The 27,116-nt window shown below is 45.6% G+C and overlaps 1 protein-coding gene across 4 annotated transcripts in view; it reads right to left on the bottom strand.

Annotated features, from left to right (window-relative positions):
- Positions 1-26,625, bottom strand: part of shcbp1 (SHC binding and spindle associated 1) — a 52,106-nt gene extending 25,481 nt beyond the window's left edge. For 3 of the 4 annotated variants that reach the window (XM_003222937.4, XM_008113915.3, XM_008113916.3), the window contains exons 1-8: positions 26,178-26,625; positions 24,187-24,363; positions 22,946-23,061; positions 21,104-21,312; positions 11,609-11,701; positions 9,967-10,200; positions 8,407-8,575; positions 8,091-8,211 (exon numbers count right to left, since the gene is read on the bottom strand). In XM_003222937.4, the coding sequence (XP_003222985.2) occupies positions 8,091-8,211; positions 8,407-8,575; positions 9,967-10,200; positions 11,609-11,701; positions 21,104-21,312; positions 22,946-23,061; positions 24,187-24,363; positions 26,178-26,367 (1,309 nt within the window). In that variant the 5' untranslated portion in view covers positions 26,368-26,625. The remainder of the gene's footprint in view (positions 1-8,090; positions 8,212-8,406; positions 8,576-9,966; positions 10,201-11,608; positions 11,702-21,103; positions 21,313-22,945; positions 23,062-24,186; positions 24,364-26,177) is intronic. The other variant, XM_016994762.2, reaches the window with a different exon arrangement.
- Between the last annotated feature and the right edge of the window lie 491 nt (positions 26,626-27,116).

Genomic DNA, 27,116 nt, shown 5'->3' with positions numbered 1-27,116 from the left:
TTGTAGGCGGCGGCGGTGAAAGCGAGAATCCAAAATGTCCTCAACCTCGAACTCCTCCTCCCCATTCATCAAAACAGGAGGGGGGGCCGGTCGGTCTGTATCAGGACGCACACCATCCGCCGGAAGGAGCAGGGAGCGGTGGAACACCGGATGAATGCGCATTGAGCGCGGAAGTTGGAGTTTGAAAGTCACGGGGTTAAGTTGCGCCACCACTGGATAGGGGCCAATGAAACGGGCATCTAACTTCCGGCAAGGGCGATGGGAGGGCAAAAAGCGAGTGGACAGAAGAACCCGGTCTCCTACCTTGATTTCGGGGCCCGGTTGGCGATGTTTGTCCGCGTGACGTTTATAGTCCTCCTTGGCTTGGTTTAATTGCTGGAGCAAGAGTTGTTGCACCGCTGCGAGTTCCTGCAGCCAGTCCTCCGCTGCGGGAACTTCTGAGGTTTCAATGACAGGGGGAAAGAAACGTGGATGGAAGCCATAGTTTGCAAAGAACGGCGTTTCTTTAGTAGAAGCCTGGACCCCATTGTTGTAGGCAAACTCTGACAGCGATAACAGGGAAGCCCAATTGTCTTGCTGGTAGTTCACATAACAGCGAAGGTATTGTTCCAAAGTGGCATTGGTGCGCTCAGTTTGCCCATCTGTTTGGGGATGATGAGCCGAAGATAAATGAGAGTCTATGCCCAATAGTTTTTGTAGTGCCTTCCAGAAACGAGAGGTGAATTGGGACCCACGGTCTGTGACCAAACTCTTGGGCAATCCATGCAATCTGAAAACATGTTGGAGGAATAGATCTGCAGTTTCTTTGGCCGTGGGAAGGCCATCACAAGGAATGAAATGGGCTAACTTGGTGAAAAGGTCCACCACCACTAGGATCGTGGTGAATCCACAGGAAGGTGGTAGATCAGTGATAAAATCCGCAGAGATTATTTCCCATGGGCGGGATGGGGTAGGGAGGGGATGCAGAAGCCCTGAGGGCTTTTCTCTTCTTGTCTTGGAGCGCTGGCATACTGGGCAGGTGTTGACATATTTTTCCACATCCTTGCGGATCTTGGGCCACCAGAAATCTCTTAGGATCAAATGCATGGTTTTAAATAGCCCGAAATGCCCTGCTGGCTTGCAGTCATGACACAGACGAAGTGTTTTTTCCCTGCCCGGTCCTGGGGGGATGTAAACATGATTTCTATAGCAAAGTAGCCCATCCTTAAGCGAAAAGGGAAAACGTAGTCCTTGGCGAAGTTGGTCCTGTGCCCAGGCGTCTGCTTGCTGACTAGCCCTGATTTCCTGAGCACAAAGGGGTCCTGGAGTAGGGGAAGTTGATTCAATGGGAGTGGATTTGGTGTTTCCCACTGTGAGCGTGGCAAAGTTCTCGGGTTGTAGCAGCTGGGACTCAAAGGTCTCCCTGCGCCCTGCAGCGTATTCCGGTTTCCGTGACAGAGCATCTGCTTGCTTGGTCTGGGCTGGGGTTACATAATGAATTTGGAAGTTAAAACGTTCAAAGAATAAAGCCCAGCGTTGTTGCCTTTGATTTAGCTTGCGGGCAGTTCTTAGATGCTCTAGATTCCGGTGATCAGTATGGACTTCAATGGGAAATTTGGCCCCTTCTAGCCAATGTCTCCAAGTTTCAAAGGCTGCCTTTATGGCCAATAGTTCCTTTTCCCAAATGGTGTAATTTCTCTCTGGCGCGGTCAATTGACGGGAATAAAAGGCACAAGGATGAAGATGGTCTCCCACTGGTTGTAGGAGTACAGCCCCAATTGCCACATCGGAGGCATCCGCCTGCACAACAAAAGGGGTTTCAGGATCTGGATGCTGAAGGATTGGCTGGGACGTGAATAATTTCTTTAGTTGCTGGAACCCTTTCTCTGCTTGATCTGTCCAGCGGAAAGGCTGTTTCCCACGGATGCAGCTGGTGATTGGGTCAGACCAGCGGGCAAAGTCTGGAATGAACTTGCGGTAGTAGTTCGCGAACCCCAAGAATCGTTGCACCTCTTTCTTGTTGGTTGGTGCCCGCCATTCCAATACTGCTGAAACCTTAGCCGGGTCCATGGAGAGCCCTAGTGGTGAGACGCGGTATCCCAGGAAATCTACCTCTTGTAGATCAAAAGCGCATTTTTCCAGCTTGGCATAAAGTCCATGATCCCGCAATCGTTGTAACACCATTCTGACGTGGTTCTCATGCTCTGATTGTGATCTAGAAAACACCAAAAAATCGTCCAGGTAGATGATCAAGAACCGATCTAGATAATCCTGAAAGATGTCATTGACAAAATGCTGGAACGTTGCGGGAGCTCCACATAATCCATAATTCATAACTCGGGACTCGAATAATCCGAATTTAGTCTGGAAGGCGGTCTTCCACTCGTCCCCTTCTCTGATGCGAACTAGATTATAAGCCCCCCGAAGATCCAGCTTGGTGTAGACCTTGGCTCCCCGAAGTCGGTCTAGTAGGTCCGAGATCAAGGGCAGGGGATAGCTGTTCCGCTTAGTGATATTGTTCAATGCTCTATAGTCCACCACCAAGCGTAAGTCCCCTGATTTCTTTTTCACAAACATCACTGGGGAAGCGGCTGGGGATTGAGAGGGTCTGATGAATCCCTTGCGAAGGTTTGACTCTATGAACTCCCTGAGAGCTTCTTGCTCCGGTTCAGTCAGGGAGTAGAGATGTCCTCGCGGGATCGGGGCCCCCTCCACCAAGTCAATGGCACAGTCATAAGGTCTATGTGGGGGTAATCTCTCGGCTTCTTTTTCATTGAATACATCCCAATATTCTGAGTACTTCTTGGGCAAGGTGATAATGGGTTCAGTGTCTGTGGCATGGCAGACCTTGGCTACAAGGCAATGGTTTTGGCAATATTTTGAAGCAAACTGCAGTTCTCTGTTGGACCAGGAGATGCTTGGGTCGTGAAGTGTCAGCCATGGAATTCCCAAAATTACAGGGAAATGGGGAACCTCGGTAACAAAGAAGGAAATCTCTTCCATATGTTCCCTTATCCACATTCTGGTGGGTTCCGACCACTGGCTTACGGGACCCGTCTTGAGGGGGCGGCCATCGATGGCTTGCACCACACGGGCATTCTTGAAGTCATGGTATTGTAATCCCAGAGAGTCGGCATACTCTCTATCAATGAAATTGTTTGTAGCTCCTGAGTCTATCATGGCATGGACCATGACTGGCCCCTTTTTTGCTGACCACAAGGTGACCACTAGAAGAAATAGGACCCCGGTTGGCGGCTCTTGAGTGGGTTTTTTGACCGGGTTGGCGAGCCTCTCTACGCCCGGTCGCTGGCTTCCCCCGCCGGCTGTGCGCCAGCCGCCTCAGACGTCTTCGTCTCCGTGGAGGACGCCGCCGCCAGACGGGCGGGGGGCTTCCCTTTGGCTGGGCACTCTCTAGCGAAGTGGCCCCCGTTTCCGCAGTACCAACAGAGATTTAGGCGTTGGCGGCGGGCCTTCTCGGCGGCATCTAACCTGGGACGCACATTGCCCAACTGCATCGGCACCTCCTCGCTCCCCCTGGGGTATGGGGCTGGTGGCGGGGGTCTCCATACTGGACGCGGCTGGACGCTGGTGGGAGCGGGAGGTTTCACCCCAGCTCTACCGCTCTGGCCTCGGACCCATTGTTTCCTGTTGGCAAGCATGACTTCAGCTCGTAAACATTTATCAATGAGTGCTTCAAGAGAGTGGGGGGGATCCACTTTGGAAATTTCTTCCAACATCTCGATGTTGAGACCCTCCCGAAATTGTCCTCTGAGGGCTATATCATTCCATCCGGTGCTGTGGGCCAGCACTCGGAACTCGGCTATGTACTGGGACAAGGGTCTGTCCCCCTGAGAGAGGCGCCGGAGTTTATGGCCGGCTGCCTCCAAATTGTCTTCGATCCCCCAAGTCGCCTTAATGTGATCCAAGAAGTGTTGCGCTGATCTTAGGTGTGGGGAAACTTGGTCGAACAGTGCCGTCGCCCAGTTGGCCGCTGGCCCGTCTAAAAGGCTGTAGATCCACGCCACTTTGATGTCTTCCTGGGGAAACTCGGCATTGCGGGCCTCTAGATATGCTTGGCATTGGCGACGGAAAACATGAACCTTAGAAGCTTCTCCAGAAAACTTGGTTGGCAATGCCAAGGCTGGGAGACGGATTCCGCGTTCCTTCAATCCCTTTATTTCTCCCTCCTGCGCATTGAGCTTATCACGGATGCGGTCCACTTCCTCCTTGTCGATGGTGTAGCTGAGCGGCTGGCCTCCCGGTCCGGCTCCGGTAGACATTCTGGCCTAGGTTAATTGGTGCTTAGGGTGGCGGAGTCAAACTGTCAGGACCCAGGCTGCAGGGCACCAATAACCATACACAGAGGCCAGGATCTATCTAATATCTTTATTGAAGGAGTATATAAAGTTAATAAAAACAAGTGTAGAAAATAGTCCAGAGTTAGACCTTTCAGGAAAGGTCAAAATTAGTCCAAAGAAACAATGTCCAATATGAAATAGTAAGGTCCAAAGTTGTAATCCAATAACCGAAACACTCACTTGCCAAGCAAGTGAGGGGAGATGACAAGGTCCTTTAGTCCATGAACTTGAGCAAGGCTAGGAAATAACTTGATACTTGGAACACAAGGCTTGATTCAAGACAACAAGGTAACGAGGAGCAAGAACAAGATCCGTGGAATTACTTGGTAAAATCCGGGAAAACAAAGCGAGGCTGAGTCCTGGAAAACAAGGCAAGGTCCGCGAAGGTAAACAAGGCTGGAAACAGGAGCGAAGGCTTGAAATCAGGGACAAGGCTTGAAACAGGAACGAGGCTTGGAAACGGAGCGCGCTGTCCACACACAACTTACTCCAGTAGCTGACGAATTGACTCCGCAAGATGCCTTTGTGGGTAAAACACCTAAATAGGGTCTAGTTTTCCCACCAAAGAGCAGTTCTCTGGGGAACTAGAAACGAAAGCTAATCTCTGAGTCCAGATGCATGACTCCTTAAGGTTTCCCATGGAAAGCAGGCTTAATCAGCTGAATTCTTAGCAGCTATCCTAGCACTCCTACGAGAGGCCGCTTGAACTGCTCTCTGATGTTTACAAAACTCGTGGCGAGAAAACACAGGAGATTTAGACTCAGGGCTTGTTTGACAGATTTCTGGAAGACAAATCTCTTGCAGGTGCAAGGTTCCCAAATCTGGCTGGGAAGGTTCCAATTCTGACTGAGACGGTGAAAAACCCAAGTTCTCCTCTTCATCTGGGACTACAGTGCCATGAACGGGACTACATGGCCCATGACTCATCACAAGTATCTTGCATTTGTCCCTGTTGAACTTCATTTTGTTAGTTTCAGCCCATCTCTCTAGTCTGTCAAGATCGTTTTGAATTCTGCTCCTGTCTTCTGGAGTGTTAGCTATCCCTCCCAGTTTTGTGTCGTCTGCAAACTTGATGATCGTGCCTTCTAACCCTTCGTCTAAGTCGTTAATAAAGATGTTGAACAGAACCGGGCCTAGGACGGAGCCCTGTGGCACTCCACTTGTCACTTCTTTCCATGATGAAGACGTCGCATTGGTGAGCACCCTTTGGGTTCGTTCGCTTTGTCAACCGCTCCCCCACCCCGTTTGTTTTCTCTCTCTTCTTTTCAACATACACTATCTTTCTTTTCTTTATCCACATTGTTTTCCCACTTTCCATGTAGGGATTTTTATTTTATTTTAATGTCAATAAAATTATTTTTTTTAAAAGAAAGAATGTTGGGGGTGATGGCAATCGTCATCCAACAGATCTGAAAGGTACCCAGCAGGGGAAGGTTGATACAAGACTGGTGATCACTCATTATGATTAGGAACCAAGAACTTATTCAACTGCCAGCAACATATAAAGCTTCAACAGGTTACTTTACGTCAATGATAAAAAGAGCAACAACTATTCCTTCTTTCGCAGCAATGAAATAAGAGTTAGACAATATCTAGGTGACAATGTGTGGCAAAGATATTGCACCCCAGATCTGAAGCCACCTATGATCAGAGCATCAGACAGGAGTCCAGAGTAAAGGCAAACAGTTTATTGTAAAAAAAAAAAAAGCACACACAAAAGATATATAGTAAAAGCCAAGAAATGAGCAATCAAATGTCTATCAGCAATCCAAGAGCTCACCAATTCAAGAATAGTCCCAAAATCCAAAAGCAACTTGAGTCCATGAGCAAAACTTGAACATGGATACACAACATGAACATGAAAAAACTCCCAGAATACTTGAATCCCAAAATCAAGATGAGAGAACCCAAGCCTGACTGCAACTTAAAAGCCATGTTGCCTGAACTGAAGAGCAAAGTGCCTGTGGCTCCTAATATAGAGACATGAAAGCATTACGACTCTCTTGGAACTTTTGCTTCTCACAGAGGCGTGTTGTGTTAACATATGAAGCTGTCTATCTGCTCAAGTTTGCAGGCAAGCCTCCTGGCTTAGGTCAATGTCACCAGGTGTGTTCTCATGAGAATTTCTCATCAATTCATCTTTGCTAGACTCCTTATCTGGAGAGGATGAACGCCTGGAGGATCAGAGGCAATTATATTTTCAGGCCCATCTGTGCCTGTGTCTAAAGCAGTTTCACTTTCTGGCTCTGCATGAGACTGAATCCCAGGGCCTGCATCAGAATGAATCCCAGGAAAGCCCACAATCCCATCTGACTGTAGATCATCAATGAACCCATCATCCCCGCCTGCTGTGGCTGAGCTACAACAGACTCACCCAATACAAGGAAAGCTATTGCCGAAAAAGGTACTAGAGACCTCCTTCTGCAATCCCAATAAAAGTGCTTTGGATAGTGTAATGGGATACCCTGTTTCCCCAAAAATAAGACAGTGTCTTATATTAATTTTTGCTCCCAAAGATGCACTAGGTCTTATTTTCAGGGGATGACTTATTTTTCCACAAAGAAGAATTCACATTTATTGTCAAACAAAAAAATCAAACATTTATTATATACTGTACAGTAGTTGTCATCACAAACCAGCATAACCAAACTGAATTCTATCAAGAATTTCTTGTTACTATCATTATTTCCATGTACAACAATCTATGGAACGTTTGGGGGGGAATGGTCCCAAACAAAAACTTTGCTAGGTCTTACTTTTGGGGGAGGCCTTATATTTAGCAATTCAGCAAAACCTCTACTAGGTTTTATTTTCAGGGGATGTCTTATTTTCGGGGAAACAGGGTTGTAAACATTACCAACAGGAATCTGATTGGACTCTTGAAAGCTCTTCAAACCACAAAAGAAATATGGTCATTCCATTATTTCAGTATTTTAGGATTATCCTGGCTGTTTGTTGCCTCCAAAACACCAACAATAAATGGCGAAAGCAGTCAAACTAAAACAATTGTACACAAAATAAGACATTTTTAACTTCTAACAACCCAAGCCATGAAACAAGATGCTAGAGGATATGCGTGTAGCAAGCAATTGCATCATGAAACTAATTGTAACACATACACATTGTTTTGACTATTTTCCTTTGTGTTTTGTTGGCCTTCTGAGCAGTTTTTGTGAAGTCTGGATCGGCTTACTGCCTCCTCCAAAACTCTAAAGACGGCAGCGATATGATTACAGCTGCCATGTTGACAAGCCAGAAGCAATGTCACATAACTCCCAGTCAATGTACAGGTTATTTGCAGAGAGATTTTGCTGGTTTGTCTAAAAAAGCATTTTGTAAAATTTTACCAAGCAGTTTGAAGTTTTATCGAGCACCTTTCTCTCTCCCTGACGTCAACATCTGCATTTTTGCTTCCATTTAACATTGAAAAAGGAGCACCTTTAAAAATGAAGCATAGTCCTCCAGTTGTTATTGAACTCAATCTCCCATCAGCCCCAGCCAGCAAGGTTAACAATGAGGGACGATGGGAACTGGAGTCAAGTAATATCTGGAGAGTCAATGTCCATCTCACAAGGCTTTAAAGCAGAAATGAGAATGGTGCATTCTTCCAAATTGATTGATTGCAACTCCTCTCATTCCTCACTGATGACTATGTAGCTTGGGGTACTTGGAGTTGCAGTGAAATCTCAAGAGTGTTGTCACTCCCACCCCTGCTTTAAAGAGAAGAAGTGGTTTACAAACAGGAATTTCTACCTTCAAGTTCAATGGAGTCGGCAATGTATAATGCGCCCTCAACAACGTAGTGACCTGGACAAACAATGACTCGGTCTCCTTCGTGGCACGCATGCACAGCAGACTGCGGGTCACGGTGGAACTGCAGAGAAGGAGAAACAGGCACCATAAAAGCATGATATTGTTCATTTAACCATTTGAAAGAAAAGGCATCACTCTCCCAGGCACTCAAGTAGCCAATTTTGGTATGATTTCAGATAAGGGCTGCTCACTCTGTACTACATACTACTTTCTTAGATGAAAACAAAATCAAGTGAAAATAAAATGACGTGGGTACCTGAATTTCTATTTCTTCGTGGAAGGCATCCGGGGAAAGTTTGTCCCGGAAGAGGCACTGCAAGAGGCTTGACATCATGGCAGAAGACACAACATGGGTCACCACAGTGCCAGATGGGCGCTCTCCCTTCGCCTTGAGGCCGCTGTGTTTCTGATATCCAAATACATACCTTCAAAAAAGAGCAGGATAGTTAGGGGTGTTCCTTCACTTTCTGAGAGAACTGCAACTCCTTAACTGGAGTAAATCACTTGTGCCGCTCCATATACATCTGGAATACAACTCCCATTAGCCCTATGTAGAATAGCTAATAATGACAGAGAGATCGGAGTCCAAGATCTGTGTGTGGATATGTACATTTGTTGACATATGGCAACTCATGAATCTCATGGGGTTTTCTTAGGCAAGGAACATTCAAAAGCAATTTGCCATTGCCTTTCTCTGAAATGGATTGCAGATTCATCATATTTAGGGCCAAGAATAGGATGGCCTGCCATATGTTGCTGGATTGACTAATCATAGATGTATTCATGGCAAATGACACCTTAGAATCACAGAGTTGGGAGGGACCCCCAGAGGCCATCCAACCCAACACCATTCAGATAATTCCTAAGGTCCCTTGCATTGACTAATCATAGATGTAGGAACTCCCGGTGGTGTAATGGGTTAAACCCTTGTGCCGGCAGGACTGCTGAACGAAAGGTTGGTGGTTCGAATCTGGGGAGCAGGGTGAGCTCCCATCTGTCAGCTCCAGCTTCCCATGCAGGGAAGCTCTTTCCTCTTGACTGTATAGCTGTAGCTTTTTAAAAAAAACAAAGATGCATTAAGTGCAATCATATACAAACAGCCCCGAAGTTATGTACAAGGCAGGTTCTGTAGATTTATTCTTGTTAAATTTGTTTGTTACTCAGAACAGGTACCTTTTTAAAGTGTAACATGAGTCATATATATATATGTATGTGTGTGTGTGTGTGTGTATGTGTGTGTGTGTATGTGCGTGTGTGTGTATGTATGTGTGTGTGTATGTATGTATATATGTATGTGTGTGTGTGTGTGTATGTGTGTGTGTGTGTGTGTATCTCACTCATATATATCTCACTCACACACACACACACAAGCTTGGGGACCCAGCAGTGCCCGGGTTATTTGAGAAAGGCATTGTTTGTCTGTGCTCCAAGTTTAGTCTAGATCCAATGTCAACTGGGTTCAGGTGAACTACAACTCCCATATGTAAGTCCCATCGTCTATGGTCCATCCCCCTCCAAACAGAACCAGGATGTAGAGTGGGTCATGGGGGCTCTATGTGCCATGTTTGCCTAAAACATAATTTTTATATCAGTACAATTATACTTAAGCTGGATAGGACCTGGAAACATTACTATGTTGAAATACAACTCTCAGAATCCCCCTGCATGCTCACACTAGTTGGGGCATTCTGGGATGTTTAGTTCAACATAAACAACTTTTCCAAACTCTGAAACTGCAAAGACATCACCGACCATTAGATCTCATCATCTTATTATTATAGCTTTAAACAAAATGTATACGTAATACTGAAACTACCGCAACAGAGGATTTTCAATGAGCTTCAGCTTTTGTTTCAGCTGCTCCATCCTTTCATAGAGCTTCATCCCTTCCACAACAGAGACGTTTTCTGCTTCGGAGTCCGAATCGGTCCCGGAGATGCTGTTCCTGAAGTCTAGGAACTTGCGATAGAGCTCCTCGCATTGGGAAAGGCGGCTCTGGTACTCCGCCACCAGCGCAGATGGGACGCGGTCCTCAAGGATGTCGTAGTGCCTGGAATTCAAAGTTGGGAGAAAGTGGTTGCGGAAAGGTTCTACACCAGAAGCCTCAGCAAAGCAAACTTATGAATGCTTAAGGACTTCGGAAAGGGACCATCACCAGTCCATTGCTGCCCTGGAGACTACCACGTGGAACAATGGCAAACTCAAGGCAGCACATGGCCCATGCAAAATCCCATTTTATTGGGAACCTGTAGCCTTCCTGATAGTTAGATTGCAGCTTCCATCAATCCCCAGACACTACCTATGCCATCAGTTGAGTCAAAGTTTTTCTTCTATCTATTCTATTGCAATGGATAAATCTGGACTATGTGGAAGATTCATGCCATCTGATCTGTTTTAACTTTGCTTGAATTTCTTTTGCATTAAAATTATTTCCCGTGAGGAGAAATCCTACAAGCAGTTCTGTAGTGTCATCTAGTGGTAAATTGGTATCATGCATTGGAAAAGAATATATCCAAGCCTAGACTCTCCATGAGTTTTGTAGAAAATACCTAGAAAAGACATATTTTGTTGAATATGGATAAATGAAACCATGAAGACTAGTGCCACAGACACAGAGGGTATACTGTGTTGTCGAAGGCATTCATGGCTGGAATCACCAGGTTGCTGTGAGTTTTCTTGACTGTATGGCCATGTTCCAGAAGCATTCTCTCCTGATGTTTCACCCACATCTATGGCAGGCATCCTCAGAGATTGTGAGGTATATTGGAAACTAGACAAGGGTGGGAGAAAGAACTCTTGTTGTTTGTTGAAGGCAAGTGTGAATGTTGCAATTGATCACTTTACTAAGCACTGAATAGCCTTGCAGCTTCAAAGCTTAGCTGCTTCCTGCCTGGGGGGGGGGTCCTTTGTTGGGAGGTGTTAAATGGCCCTGATTGTTTTGTGCCCGGAATTCCCCTGTTTTCTTAATGTTGTTCTTTATTTACTGTCTTTGTTTTAGAGTTTTTTAATACTGGTAGCCAGATTTTGTTCATGTTCATAGCTTCCTCCTTTCTGTTGAAATTACCCACATAATTTCTATGGCTTCTCTGTAAAAAGGTAAAGGTAAAGGTTTCCCCTGACGTTAAGTCTAGTCATGTCCGGCTCTGGGCATCTCCATTTCTAAGCCGAAGAGCCGGCGTTGTCCATAGACATCTCCAGGTCATGTGGCCGGCATGACTGCATGGAGCGCCATTACCTTCCTGCCGGAGCGGTACCTATTAATCTACTCACATTTGCATGTTTTCAAACTGCTAGGTTGGCAGGAGCTGGGGCTAACAGCATTCCGCTCCCGGGATTTGAACCTGGCACCTTTCGGTCCGCAAGTTCAGCAGCTCAGCGCTTTAACATACTGTGCCAGCAGGGGCCCCTGGCTTCTCTGTATATTGGGTATATTGTATCTTTCCAAGAAAAGTCCTTACAATCTGAGCCGAGGTTCCACGCATCTAACGAAGTAATCAAAGTCATCGTCATCCTCTTCATCCCAGCTCCGCCAAATGTGTTTGTAGAAAAACCTGGAAAACAGAAGAGCAAGTCCATCGGCCAATGCGGTCACAAAGGAAAAGCATCACAATGGATCGCCATAATGTCACCCTTCGTGGCCCATCTTGCCTCAGGTCTCATCTTTTTTGCAATCCATTGTAAGCGCTTTTCGTCCACTCTAACTCTCTCCCTCATGTTCTAGATCTGTGTCTTTCTATTTTCAGGGAACACGGGATACTACTTGAAATCATGAAAAAAAATTGCAAGTCCCCTTGAGACCGACTGAAATAAGGTTGTAGCATGCGTTACAACCTGTCAGGTTGTTTGGCCGTCTGCACAATCCTCATCCATAGATTTTGTTCCATGGATGAGTCGAAGGTCATTTAACAGAACACTGCCATTTTCCCACCCTTTAGAAAAGCCAGAAATGGAACCATAACAGAGAGAGTAGAGCGGTCAGTGCCACTTTCTCATAGAAGAGACTAAACTCCCATCTTTCCCCACTCCACTAAGAGAAGAGGATATATATCGGCATTGTCCATAGACATCTCCAAGGTCATGTGGCCAGCATGACTGCATGGAGCGCAGTTACCTTCCCACCAGAACAGTATTTATTATTTACAGTATTTATATTCCACCCTTCTCATCCCGAAGGGGACTCAGGGCAGATCACATTATATACATATAGGGAAAACATTCAATGCCCATATACACATAGAACCGAGACAGACGCAGAGGCAATTTAACCTTCTCCTGAGGTGATGTTCGATTCTAGCCACAGGGGGGAGCAGTTGCTTCATCATCCACTGTGACGGCACTTCTTCATTCCAACGTCGTAAATTAGTTATATTTGCCTCCCCACTTAATAAGTGGTACCTTATTTCCTACTTGATAGATGCAACTATCTTTCGGGTTGCTAGGTCAGCAACGAGCAGGGGCTATTTTTTATTTTTTAATTGACGGGTGCTCACCCCACCATGGGCTGGCCTCGAACTCATGACCTCATGGTCAGAGTGATTTATTGCAGCAGTCTGCTCACCAGCCTGCGCCACAGCCCGGCCCTATTGATCTACTCACATTTGCATGTTTTTGAACTGCTAGGTTGGCAGAAGCTGGGGCTAACATCGGGTGCTCACTCCGCTCTCCGGATTCAAACTTGTGACTTTTCAGACCGCAAGTTCAGCAGCACAGCGCTTTAACATGCTGCACCACCGGGGGGGGGGGCATCTGTATATACAGTAATGCAATCTTTCTTAGAGCGTGGATGGAGCCTTCATAGTATTCCAGATGTCACTGGACTGGAGCTCTCCTTGCCATGCTTTCCTCTTGCAAGATTCAACAAATTTAGAAGACCTTTCTCTTTTGGCTGTATTTTTGGACATTTAGCATGCATATATGAGTCTGCTGAATTTATTAGATCTTGTGGCGGACTGGGTCCTGAAGTTTCCAAGACTTATTGTTCTGGGTGACTTTAATGTACATGTCGAGGCACTGCCATCTTCATCTGTGACTAAGGACCTAGTACCAACCTTTGAAGCTCTGGGGCTCTCACTACTCAAGACTCGCCCTACTCATCGGGCCGGCCACACTTTGGACCTGATTTTTAATATCGGAGTACAAACATCTCTATCTGCGGTAATTGATGTTCCCTGGTCTGATCACGCTGTCCTGAAGGCCCGGATTGAGATTCCATCTCCTCCTCCCCATCCTGCCACACCAATCTTTGCTCGGTCTAGGAGACTCATGGAACCTGCTAGGTTCTTGAATGCCCTTAAGGGCCTGGGAACTGCGTGTGTCACTCTCAATGAGCTAGTCAACACCTGGAATGTCAGTTTGTTGGCTGCCTTGGATGAGATTGCCCCCAGACGCCTCCTTCGCCCTCACTGGAATCGCTCCCCCTGGTACACTAATGAGCTACGGACGATGAAGCAAGCACGAAAGCGGCTGGAACATCGGTGGCGACGGAAACCCGACGAGGTGTCACTGTCCGCTTTCAAGGCTTTTTGCAGGTCCTACGAATCAGCCATCAAGGATGCTAAAAAATCTTACAATTCCTCCTTAATAGCCTCTGCTAGATCGCGCCCAGCTCAAGTATTCAAAATCGTTCGTGCTTTGACCAGTCCAGCTCCCTTAGTCCAAAACCCAGCAACCACGGCTCTTACAGCAGAGGCATTCCAGAAGTTTTTCACTGATAAAATCACCGTGCTTCGGCAGGAACTGCCCCCTACAGTTGATACCTTAAGTGAGCTTGAGACTTTGTGGCCGCTTAGTGGGTCTATCTTTGACCGATTTACTCCGCTTGACAAGGAAGATGTCGCTAGAATCCTAGCTGCTGCAAAACCAACCACCTGTTCCCTTGATCCGTGTCCCTCCTGGCTGGTGAAGAGCTGCCTGGAAGGTCTACTCGATCCGTTGAGTAATATCATCAATGGCTCTCTTAAACAGGGGGTCTTCCCGGACAACCTAAAAGAGGCAAGGGTTCGTCCCTTGCTAAAGAAGCCTAGCTTGGATCCCATGACCCTTGCCAACTATCGTCCTGTCTCCAACCTCCCATTCTTGGGTAAGATGATAGAGCGGGCTGTGCTGGGACAATTGCAACAATTTCTGGATGATACAGCCGGCCTGGACCCTTTCCAGTCAGGCTTCCGCTCTGGTCATGGGACGGAGACAGTCCTGGTTGCCATTACAGATGAACTTCGTCGCCAGTCTGATAGCGGCGGATCAGCGCTACTGGTACTTCTCAACCTTACCGCAGCGTTTGACACCGTTGATTACGATCTAATGATTCACCGTCTCGCCATGTTCGCGGTCAGGCCCTCAATTGGTTCAACTCATTTCTGCGAAACCGGAGCCAATGCGTGGAGTATATGGGTCAAGTCTCTGACAGATCTCCCCTCCTATGTGGGGTACCCCAAGGTGCAATTTTCTCCCGTCTTCTCTTCAACATCTACGTTAGACCCCTTGCTAGTTTGGCTCGGAGTTTTGGCCTAGACTGCTATCAATACGCAGACGACACCCAACTCCTTCTGCGCTTGGAGCCTGGAGCAACGTCAATACCAGACAATTTCACCTTATGTCTGGAGGCTCTGTCGAACTGGCTACGTGCTAGTAGATTGAAGGTGAACCCGGCGAAGACTGAGATTCTCTGGCATGGCCGCTCAACTGGTCTGACCCACTTGCTACCCACCTTCATAGAATCATAGAATAGTAGAGTTGGAAGAGACCTCATGGGCCATCCAGTCCAACCCCCTGCCAAGAAGCAGGAAATCGCATTCAAAGCACCCCCGACAGATGGCCATCCAGCCTCTGCTTAAAAGCCTCCAAGGAAGGAGCCTCCACCACAGCCCGGGGGAGAGAGTTCCACTGTAGAACAGCCCTCACAGTGAGGAAGTTCTTCCTGATGTTCAGGTGGAATCTCCTTTCCTGTAGTTTGAAGCCATTGTTCCGTGTCCTAGTCTGCAGGGCAGCAGAAAACAAGCTTGCTCCCTCCTCCCTATGACTTCCCTTCACATATTTGTACATGGCTATCATGTCTCCTCTCAGCCTTCTCTTCTGCAGGCTAAACATGCCAAGCTCTTTAAGCCGCTCCTCATAGGGCTTGTTCTCCAGACCCTTAATCATTTTAGTCGCCCTCCTCTGGACGCTTTCCAGCTTGTCAACATCTCCCTTCAACTGGTGCCCAGAATTGGACGCAGTATTCCAGGTGTGGTCTGACCAAGGCAGAATAGAGGGGGAGCAGGACTTCCCTGGATCTAGACGCTATTCCCCTATTGATGCAGGCCAGAATCCCGTTGGCTTTCTTAGCAGCCGCATCACATTGTTGGCTCATGTTTAACATGTTGTCCACGACAACTCCAAGGTCTTTTTCGCACACACTGCTGTCAAGCCAGGCGTCCCCCATTCTGTATCTTTGATTTACATTTTTTCTGCCGAAATGAAGTATCTTGCATTTGTCCCTGTTGAACTTCATTTTCTTAGTTTCGGCCCATCTCTCTAGTCTGTCAAGATCGTTTTGAATTCTGCTCCTGTCTTCTGGAGTGTTAGCTGGAGTGTTGTGTCGTCTGCAAACTTGATGATCGTGCCTTCTAACCCTTCGTCTAAGTCGTTAATAAAGATGTTGAACAGAACTGGGCCCAGGACGGAGCCCTGCGGCACTCCACTTGTCACTTCTTTCCATGATGAAGATGACGCATTGGTGAGCACCCTTTGGGTTTGTTCGCTTAGCCAATTGCATATCCACCTAACCGTAGTTTTGTCTAGCCCACATTTTACTAGTTTATTTGCCAGAAGGTCGTGGGGGACTTTGTCTAAGGCCTTACTGAAATCCAGGTAGGCTACATCCACAGCATTCCCTGTATCGACCCAACTCGTAACTCTATCGAAAAAAGAGATCAGATTAGTCTGGCATGACTTGTTTTTGGTAAATCCGTGTTGACTATTAGCAATGACCGCATTTGTTTCTAAGTGTTCGCAGACCACTTCCTTGATGATCTTTTCCAGAATCTTGCCTGGTATCGATGTGAGGCTGACGATGTGAGGTAATTGTTTGGGTCGTTCTTTTTTCCCTTCTTGAAGATAAGGACCACATTCGCCCTCCTCCAATCTGCTGGGACTTCTCCCATTCTCCAAGAACTCTCGAAGATAATTGCTAGTGGTTCTGAAATAACTTCCGCTAATTCCTTCAATACTCTTGGATGTAGCTGATCTGGCCCTGGGGACTTGAATTCGTTTAGAGAGGCCAGGTGTTCCTGGACAGCTTGTTTCCCTATTTGGGGTTGGATTTCCCCCAATCCTTCGTCCATTCCGTGTTGCTGAGGTTGAAGATGGCTTTCTTTTTGTGAGAAGACCGAGGCAAAGAAGGCATTAAGCAGTTCTGCCTTTTCCCTATCCCCTGTCGCCATCACCCCATCTTCTCCTTGCAGAGGCCCTATCGCCTCCTTTTTCTTCCTTTTTCTACCAACGTAAGCAAAAAAGCCTTTTTTGTTGTTTTTTATGTCCCTGGCAAGCCTGAGCTCATTTTGTGCTTTAGCCTTGCAAACCTTTTCCCTACAGGTGTTGGCTATACGTTTGAATTCTTCTTTGGTGATTTCTCCCCTTTTCCACTTCTTGTGCATGTCACTTTTGAGCTTTAGCTCAGTTAGAAGTTCTTTGGACATCCATTCTGGCTTCTTTGCACTTGTATTATTTTTCTACTTTGTTGGCACTGTTTGCATTTGTGCCTTGAGTATTTCACTTTTGAAAAACTCCCATCCATCCTTAACTCCCTTGTTTTTTAATATTGGCGTCCATGGAATGCCGCTCAGTAATTCCTTCATTTTTTGGAAGTCAGCTCTCTTAAAGTCGAGAATGCGTGTTTGACTTGTCTTAGTTTCAGCATTCCTTTGTATTGCAAACTGCAAGAGCACATGGTCACTTGCCCCTAAGGATCCAACCACTTCAACTGTGTCGATCAGGTCTTCCACATTTGTTAAGATTAGATCAAGAGTTGCTGATCCTCTTGTTGCCTCTTCTACCTTCTGGACCATAAAATTGTCTGCAAGGCAAGTGAGGAATTTGTTGGACTTTGTACTCTTGGCTGAGTTTGTTTTCCAGCAGATATCGGAATAATTGAAATCGCCCATGACTACTATATCTCTTCTTTGTGCCTGTTTGGTCAGCTGTTGACAGAAGACTTCATCAAGTCCTTCATCCTGACTCGGAGGTCTGTAGTAGACACCCACGACAAGATCTTTTTGAGTCCCGGTTCCCTTGATTCTTATCCAGATGCTTTCAAGCTGGTTTCCCGGATTACAGTCTTGCATTTCTGCTGCAATGTAACTGTTTTTGACATATAAAGCTACTCCCCCTCCTCTCCCTTTTGTTCTATTTCTGTGAAAGAGGTTATAGCCCTCAATGGCTACATTCCAGTGATGGGAGTCATCCCACCAGGTTTCAGTGATGCCTATGACATCGTATGTGTGGTGCTGTGCTAAGAGTTGGAGTTTGTCTTGCTTATTTCCCATGCTCTGAGCGTTGGTGTAAAGACATGTAAGCCCCTGTGACCTCCCCTTGAGCTGTTTATTTGGGATTATTGTGCTCTCCGTACTTGGTCCTTGCTGTGTTTGTGCAGCCCTCCGTTTAGCTTTTTGGCGGTTCCCTGTGGTCGTGGGTAATATAGTGTTCGCCAGGCTGTTGTTCCCCTCCCCCAGTGGATCTAGTTTAAAGTGCGCCTGATGAGGTTTGTGAGTCTGTGTGCAAAAAGATGTTTTCCTGCTTGTGTGAGATGCACCCCATCACTTGCCAATAGGCCATCCTCCTGGAAGAGTAGACCATGGTCAAGGAAGCCAAAATGCTCCTCTTGGTACCATTTTCTGAGCCAGTTATTGACCTGTACTATTTTTCCGGCCCTTGTAGAGCCGTGTCCTACAACGGGGAGGAGGGATGAAAAGATCACATGTACATTATACAGTTTTAGCTTTGTTCCCAGAGCTCGAAAATCATTTGTGATCTTTTGAAAAGTATGCCTAGCGGTGTCATTGGTACCTACATGAATCAACATAAGGTGGGGAGGGTGATGGGGCTTTAGGAGCCTGCTGAGCCTCTGAGTGATATGGTGTATTTTTGCCCCCGGGAGGCAGTATGTTTCTCGAGCCATCCCATCCGGTCTGGAAATGATGGCTTCCGTTCCTCTAAGGAGGGAGTCACCTACTACCAAGACCTGTTTCCTTTGAGGATTGACAGGGTCCCTTTTGTGCAAGACAGTGTGTATGTCCCCTGAAGAGTGTTCCTGTTGAAGTGAATCATGCAGGTGTAAAGTGTTGTCCTCCTCCTCAACATCCCCAGTGCATTCATCAATGACAATCCATTGAGATACATCCGAGAGCCCATTACTCTCCCAAGGATGTTCCTGTTGCTCCTGGTCTACGATTGGGGATGGAGCATTTGCATGATTACATAAGTGTGAATGTGGTGATGCACTGTCCCCGTCAGGGCTATCCCCTGCGCATTGATCAAGGGTGGCCCACTGAGTGGTATCTAAGAAACTGTGGTCCTCCACAAGATGTGTTTCCTGATTGTATGTTAATGGTGTTAGAATTTCAAATCTGTTGTGTAAATCCAGCTGAGCAGAGGAGTTCAGCGGAGGCTGCCTGATCCTGTGTCTCCTTCTATGGGTGACCTCCTTCCAAGCCTGAGGGTTGTCTACTTTTGAGTTGATCTCCCCATAAGGTTCCTGATCATGGTCATGGTGGTGTTGGTGTGATGCAGGCTGCAGATCTACAGCAGCGTGTTGTGCAGTGTCCAAGAAGAGCTCGAGTGCCTGAATGTCCTTAAGGGTCTTAATACGATGCTCGAGCTGTTGGATCCTCTGCTCCATCAGAGTCATCTGTTTGCATTTGGAGCAGATGTAGTTGACTAGTTTTTGTGTGAAAAAGCAGGACATGCCACAGCTGGTGCATGTGGTGCTAAGTATTTGCTGTGGGTCCATCTCTTGGTGAGTAAAGTGACCGAGGAGGATTGTGTGTGTTATGGGCAGAATGCTATCCACCTTCCTGTGTGTGTATTTTTGAAGTTGTTTTGTTTATTGTATATACTGTAAGAATGTGTTTTACTGTAGTGGTGGGTTTTTAAGGAAATATTAGACAGGCCTTACCTAAACCAAGGAGCAAGCTCCTTTCCTGCTTCCTCTCCTCACCTCTGTGTGAACTCTGGCTCAGAAAGCTTCAACAGGAAGCCAACACTTTCAATGACAATAGCCTTGCCTCACCTTCCAAACAATGGCAGAACAGCAAGCCTTAATTACAGCTAGCCCACACTCAAGAATCAGCCCAGACTCAGGTTTTTAAAGGTAAAGAGTCCAACAAACACAGGTTTTTAAGGCTTTTAAGGCTATCTAAGAAAAGAGTAGGCAATCTAAGAAAAGAGTGCATACTCTCAGGTTTTTAAGGAAATATTAGACAGGCCTTACCTAAACCAAGGAGCAAGCTGCTTTCCTGCTTCCTCTCCTCACCTCTGCGTGAACTCTCGATGGTGCTGCCCTATCTCCTTCGCCCACCGTTAAGAGCCTGGGTGTCATTTTAGATTCGCAGCTGACAATGGAAGCTCAGGTCGCTGCTGCCAGCAAACAGGCCTTTTTCCACCTACGACAAGCGAGGCAACTGGCACCCTATCTATCTGATGAGGCTCTGGCAACATTCATCCATGCCACGGTCACATCTGGGCTGGACTATTGCAACGCCCTGTATGTTGGCCTTCCGATGTCCACGACCCGAAAGCTCCGTATTGTTCAGAATGCGGCAGCCAGGCTACTCACAAGAACACCCATGAAATGCCATATAACACCAGTGCTACAGCATCTGCATTGGCTTCCAACTGATTACCGTGGTCTATATAAAATGCTAGTCCTGACTTTTAAAACTCTTTACGGCCAGGGCCCATCGTATCTTAGGGACCGTCTCTCCTTCTCCCATCATCGGAGGTCACAACGACCATCCCAACGAGACTTACTCTATGTACCGGGTCCTAGAGAAGTGCACTTGGAGAGGACCAGGCGCAGAGCTTTTTCTATTTCTGCCCCTGCCTTATGGAGTGCCTTGCCGCCCTATATGAGAGCCATGCGTGAGTTAGGGCCTTTTACCCTAGCACTCAAGACATGGCTCTTTACTAGAGCTTTTAATCTAGTTTAATTTTTATCAATATTTGTATGTATGTATTTTTATCCTTTACAATTTTATCTTGTAAATCGCCTAGAGCATCGTGGATGGAGGGTGATTAATAAGTAATTAAATGATGATGATGATGATGCAATGCCAGCACACATATATTTCAAGTATTTCCCCCCATATTTTGTAACTTTGTCCTTTTTCTGTCCCCTTTTTTGCATTATGTTTAAAAAATAAAGGGATATGTGGGCAGCTGTAAGGAAATGGCATTTTCCTTACTGTACAATAAGTCACAGGGCCTCTGGAGGCACAGTGCGTTAAAGCGCTGAGCTGCTGAACTTGCAGACCAAAAGGTGCCAGGTTCAAATCCCAGGAGCGGAATGAGCGCCCGCTGTTAGCCCCAGCTCCTGCCAACCTAGCAGTTCGAAAACATGCAAATGTGAGTAGATCAATAGGTACCGCTCCGGCAGGAAGGTAACGGCGCTTCATGCAGTCATGCCAGCCACATGACTTTGGAGGTGTCTACAGACAACGCCAGCTCTTCGGCTTAGAAATGGAGATGAGCACCAACCCCCAGAGTCGGTCACGACTGGACTTAACGTCAGGGGAAAACCTTTACCTTTTTACAATAAGTCACAGTACTTTGGATAGGGCATTTTCATGCACGAATATGCTTGTCATGGTTGCATATTGAGCAAGTCTTCAAGCAGCTTCGTTCATAAATACGTTTTACAAATATATCCATGTGATCGGTTTACCGTCAGTCTTGTGGATTTTCGTAAGTCTGAGACATACCTGACATGCTCAATAGCAAGAGCCGTCTGATCAAACTCTCCCGATTCGTCAAAAACAACCCACAGCTCCTGCAATAGCAACCGATGCTCCTTCAGCTCTAGCAGCTCCTGCATGCGCTCCTGGGTGAAGGCGCTCTCACGGGTCTCACACAGGAAGGGCTCACAGAGGCGCACCACAGCTTTGAGGGCAGAATACTCCACATCAACAACCTGGGTGTTGCGAAAGATGAGGGAAGAGAAATACATAACTTTTTGCACTCTACTAAAACCGAGAAAAAGCTTGGAAAAGTTTACTTTACTAAAACTATCATTCTCAGCCAGCATTATCAGTGGGCCCACTGTCTGTGAAGTTCTAGAAGTCCTCCAGAATCATCTCTCATCAATCCATAGCATTAGAGTTCATAGAACCATAGAGTTGAGAGATGTACGTGAAAATTTTTCCTTTGTTTCCTTCGCGCTATCATTTCGTTTCGACCGTTCGTCTACACAAAACGAATGATGACACTTTCGTAGGAAACAAAAGGTGACACGAAAATGAAAGCCGCGGTCATTGTGCTTGCTTTTGTTTTCCTTTTGTTTCTGTCCCGTAACAATAAGCAGGTACCGACAGAAGGCTGCTTTCCCATTACAGCTGATGTGTACCAATGGGTGTTAATTTTATATATATATATATATATATATATATATATATATATATATATATATATACACACACACACACACACACATACACACACACACACACACACACTAGCTGTGCCCAGCCACACGTTGCTGTGGTGTTGTCTGGTGGTGTTGGTGAGAAATTGTTGAGGTAGTGGTGGTATTGAATGTCTGTTGTATGGTTGTCTTTATGTTGAGTATGCATTTGGTTGTTTGTGTACTGTGAAAGTGGTGACGGTAGAGGGGGTCTATGTCCCTGTGTAGTATTGTATAGTATTTATATGTTGTGCATGTGTTGTGAATGCTTGGATTGTGTCCTGCATAGTAGAAAGGGTTGGGCTGGATGGCCCTTAAGGGTCTCTCCAAACTGTTGTGCCTGTCCCCTGGGCTGAGTAGGTTGCTAGGAGACCAAGTGGGCAGAGATTAGCCCTCTAAACTGGCAGCAATTGGATAAAAACAATTATTCCTCTCCCTCTAATTAGAACTTTATTTTTCTTTTCTTTTTGTTGTATCAACCTAGAGCCGTGGATGATGGGTTGTGTTGTCAAATTTCGAGGTTGGGCGGCCTGTAGTTTTTTTGTTTTGTGGGTTGCCCTGATGCCATCACTCTTATATATATATATATATATATATATCTCGATAGCTACTCTGGGAATCTAAGCTGAGCCTGAGAGAGATCTGCTTCCCCATGACAGCTGATGTGTGCCAATAGGTGTTATATTATTAATAACAATAGTACTCTGGGGAAGATCCAAATGTTTTAAAAGTTGGTGGGCTAAAAAGGATCGAAATGCCCTCTGTGTGTGGCGATTTTAACCCCTCTCGCCCAAAAACCAAGGGAAGGCAATAAGCCTTGGAAGACATCCCATTGCCACCAAAAGAACGAAAAATTTAATGTTTTTCGTTAGCTGGACAAAAATTTATGTCATATAGGCAGTCCATTTTCATTAGCAGGAACCAAATATGAAAATAAGATGACATGAATAAAACTACACAAAACAAACAGCCAATTCATACAAAAGCACAAGACTACTAGTTTTCATGGCTTGAATCATTTGAGTGTGCCCCAAAGTCTGGCCATCTGAGCAACTCCCATTTTTCTCCCCATTATTACATATCCATCATCCACGAACTGATGTTCAGAGGGAAGGCAAACATATAGCTGAGCAGCAACACTTACCTCCACCAGCACCTCAAACACATTGGTTCGCCAAACCGCTCGCCATCCAGACGGCTCCAGGAGCTTTTCCAAATACTCCGCAGTAAATTCTTTCACTTCTGAGACTTTGCAGTCAGCTAGGAACCAAATTTTACAAGGGAAGGGAAGGAGAGAAAAATTATGAATACAGATAATTCACATTGTCTGCTTTGGAACTGGATTATAGGAGTCTACACTGCCATATAATCCAGTTCAAAGCAGATAATCTGGACTTAATAGGGCAGTGTAGAAGGGGCCTGGGAGATAAGTTAAGAGCAACACAAGAATTCTGTGAAAAATTATACACAACTAAAGGGAGGACACAAGAGAAAATTAAAACTTATATTGGGAAAAATCTAAGTACAGTAGAGTCTCACTTATCCAACATTCGCTTATCCAACATTCTGGATTATCCAATGCATTTTTGTAGTCAATGTTTTCAATACATCGTGATATTTTGGTGCTAAATTCATAAATACAGTAATTACTACGTAGCATTACTGCATATTGAACTACTTTTTCTGCCAAATTTGTTGTATAACATGATGTTTTGGTGCTTAATTTATAAAATCATAACCTAATTTCATGTTTAATAGGCTTCTTCTTAATCTCTCCTTATTATCCAACATATTCGCTTATCCAAAGTTCTGCCGGCCCATTTATGTTGGATAAGTGAGACTCTACTGTATTCTTTATTTTATTTATTTACTATATTTATATCCCACCCTTCTTACCTCAAAGGGGACTTAGTGTGGCTTACAAATTATATGTACATACAATATATTATATTATTAGCATAGCACAATATTAGCATTATATATTACTATATTGTACTATACCATCGTACTGTAATATTATTAGTAATATTACATGTAATATATAATTAATATTATTTATTGTATTATTTAATTATATTATAATATTATTGTCAAAATATATGTACAGTATATATAATATATTATATTATTATATATCATTGTATATCATATTGTGTATCCTATTAAACTCCAGGTGGATGACATAGAAAAATTAGAACAGAAAATATGGATATTTGTAACTTGGAGACGGCCTCTATCATTGTTTCCTCCAATTGCATGGATTGGTGGCTTGTGCCTTGTGATAGCCTGCCATGTCAAAACATAGCACATGAATGTAATTGATTGCGCATGAATCCGAAGTAAATCTGAGCTGCCATCAAGAACGTGCCCTTGGCATTTCCTTACCCAGCATATAGTCCTGGTAGGCTTTGAACCGCTCATAAAAGAGGAGGTTGTTGGTCTGGAAGGTGTCTGGGAAGAGAGCATTGCTCCCCAAGGAGTGCCTCTGCAAAGCCGTCCTCGGCTGGTCCCGACTCCCAAGATCACTGCAGCTGCCGCATTCACTGTCCTCACTGTCTTCATCTTGGATCAAAGATGAGAGTTGTATAACAATAAGAAGAAGAAGAATAGTAACAACTTTAATTTTGTATTCTTCCTCCATCTCCCCGAAGGGACTTGGGGCGGCTCACATGGGGACAAGCACAATCAAACAATTTAAAAACATCATATTCACACAGGTAAAGGTAAGGTAAAGGTTTTTCTTTGACATTAAGTCCAGTCATGTCCGACTCCGGGGGTTGGTGCTCATCTCCATTTCTAAGCTGAAGAGCCGGCGTTGTCTGTAGACACCTCCAAGGTCATGTGGCCGGCCTGACTGCATGGAGGGCCGTTACCTTCCCGCTGGAGTGGTACCTATTGACCTAGTCACATTTGCATGTTTTCGAACTGCTAGGTTGGCAGAAGCTGGGGCTAACAGCGGGCACTCATTCCGCTCCCTGGATTCGAACCTGCGATTTTTTGGTCCGCAAGTTCAGCAGCTCAGCGCTTTAACACACTGTGCCACCATATCCACATAAAACCACATAAAACATGAAAAAACATCAGCAGCAGTTTGGAACCTGGGAAATAATACTTACTGGAAATTTAGAGGGTCAGAGCTTGTGCATAGAACTCTGGGTAAAGCTTAATTGATGGTGTCAGGCAGTCATAAGCATGGTGTCAATAATAACACTAAAACCTATAGGACAGCAACTGTGATAAAGTGCAGTAGCTGAAGGTGAGGTATCCTTGGGCTGAGCATCTTGTGAGACTACTTACAACTTTGTTTCATTACTTTTATTATGACCCATAAAACATAGAATCATTGAGTTGGAAGAAACCTTGTAGGCCCATCCAGTCCAACCCCCAGCCAAGAAGCACAAAAATCACATTCAAAGCATCCCTGACAGATGGCCATCCAGCCTCTCCTTAAAAGCCTCCAAAGAAGGAGCCTCCACCACAGTCCGGGGCAGAGACTTTAATACTGGCGGCAGTGGCTACCAGTATTTAAAAACTCCAAAATCAGAACAGTTAAATAAGGAACAACACTCTGAAAACAGAGGAATTACAGACATGAATCACTCAGGGACAGCTAAGGCCTCTGATTAAAGGATTCCTCCAGGCAAGAATAAACCAAGACATGAAACTAGCAAAGTCATAAATGCTAATCAAGGTAATTAATTACAACATTCACACTGGCCTCCAACAGACAAAAGTTACTTCTCCCACCTTGGACCTTTCACAGATATATAAACCTTCCCTGCTTCGTTTTTCCAATATACAGTAGAGTCTCACTTATCCAACGTTCTGGATTATCCAACGCATTTTTGTAGTCAATGTTTTCAATACATCATGATATTTTGGTGCTAAATTCGTAATTACTACATAGCATTACTGTGTATTGAACTACTTTTTCTGTCAAATTTGTTGTATAACATGCTCTTTTGGTGCTTAATTTGTAAAATCATAACCTAATTTGATATTTAATAGGGTTTTCCTTAATCTCTCCTTATTATCCAACATATTCGCTTATCCAACGTTCTGCCAGCCCGTTTACGTTGGATAAGTGAGACTCTACTGTACCTCACAACCGCTGAGGATGCTTGCCACAGATGTGGGCGAAACGTCAGGAGAGAATGCTTCTGGAACATGGCCACACTGCCCGGAAAACACACAACAATCCTGATAGATATCTATCATCTGTCTATCATAAACTACTTTGGGTGAAAAAAAAATACACTAAATTACTAAAATCTTCCATCTAACTCCCATAATTCCATAGCATTACTCAAAGTGGTATCAAACCGCGTTAATTCGACAGTGTAGATGCACCCTGAAGTTTTGGAGAAGGGACTTGCCAGGTTCCAAAGCGTTGTTGCTCTCTTCTGGGCCGCAGCTGCTGCCATCCGAAGCGGGCGGCAAAGGGCCCCCTTCTGCTTCGTCTCCCCGGGGCTCTTCCTCCTCTTCCTTCTCCACAGCCCCGCTTCTGGCCGGCCTTTCCTCCTCTTCCTCCCCCGGCAAAGGCCTCTCCAGCTCGGGTTCAGCCATAGCCGCACCTTCAGTTGAGTCCCTTCTTCCTCCCAACGCGCTTCTTCCGCAGCCGATTTCAAACTTTCCCTCTCTCGCGTGACGTCAGGAAACGGAGCGCTGCCATTGGTCCGAGCGGGGAGACTCCTCCTGCAACGGAGCCAATGAGAGAAGAGGAAAGGGGGGTTCTGGAACGTTGGGGGAAATGTAGGCATGGCTTTAAAGTTGTACACCGGAAGATGCTTACTGTAATGCAGGCATGGGCAAACTTGGGCCCTCCAGGTGTTTTGGACTCCAACTCCTAGAATTCATAACAGCCTACCGGCTGTTAGGAATTGTGGAAGTTGGAGTCCAAAACACCTGGAGGGCCCAAGTTTGCCCATGCCTGCTCTAATGAATGCCACTTTAAACTGACTCAATGCAGTGGCTTCCTGGGGTGTATAGTTTTCTCTGCTAAGGCATGCTGGTGGCTCACCAAACAAACTGCAACTCCCAAGACTGCTCTCATTGCACACATCCAGTTGAGGTCCCATCTACACTGCCATATAAAATCCAGATTATCTGCTATGTTGGACCCCGTCCACACAGTTGTATAAAATCCACGTTGAACTGGATTATCTGGCAGTATGGACTCAGATAATCCAGTTCATAGCAGATGTCGGCCTTGATATTCTGAGTTATATGGCTACATGGAAGGGTTCTAGGGCAGTATAGACTCATATACTCCAGTTCAAAGCATATAATATGGACTCTCTCCATTGATAATCTGG

Source organism: Anolis carolinensis, unplaced genomic scaffold (genome assembly GCF_035594765.1).
Source record: "Anolis carolinensis isolate JA03-04 unplaced genomic scaffold, rAnoCar3.1.pri scaffold_9, whole genome shotgun sequence".
Taxonomy (NCBI): domain Eukaryota; kingdom Metazoa; phylum Chordata; class Lepidosauria; order Squamata; family Dactyloidae; genus Anolis; species Anolis carolinensis.
This window is presented reverse-complemented; position numbering and strand designations above follow the sequence as displayed.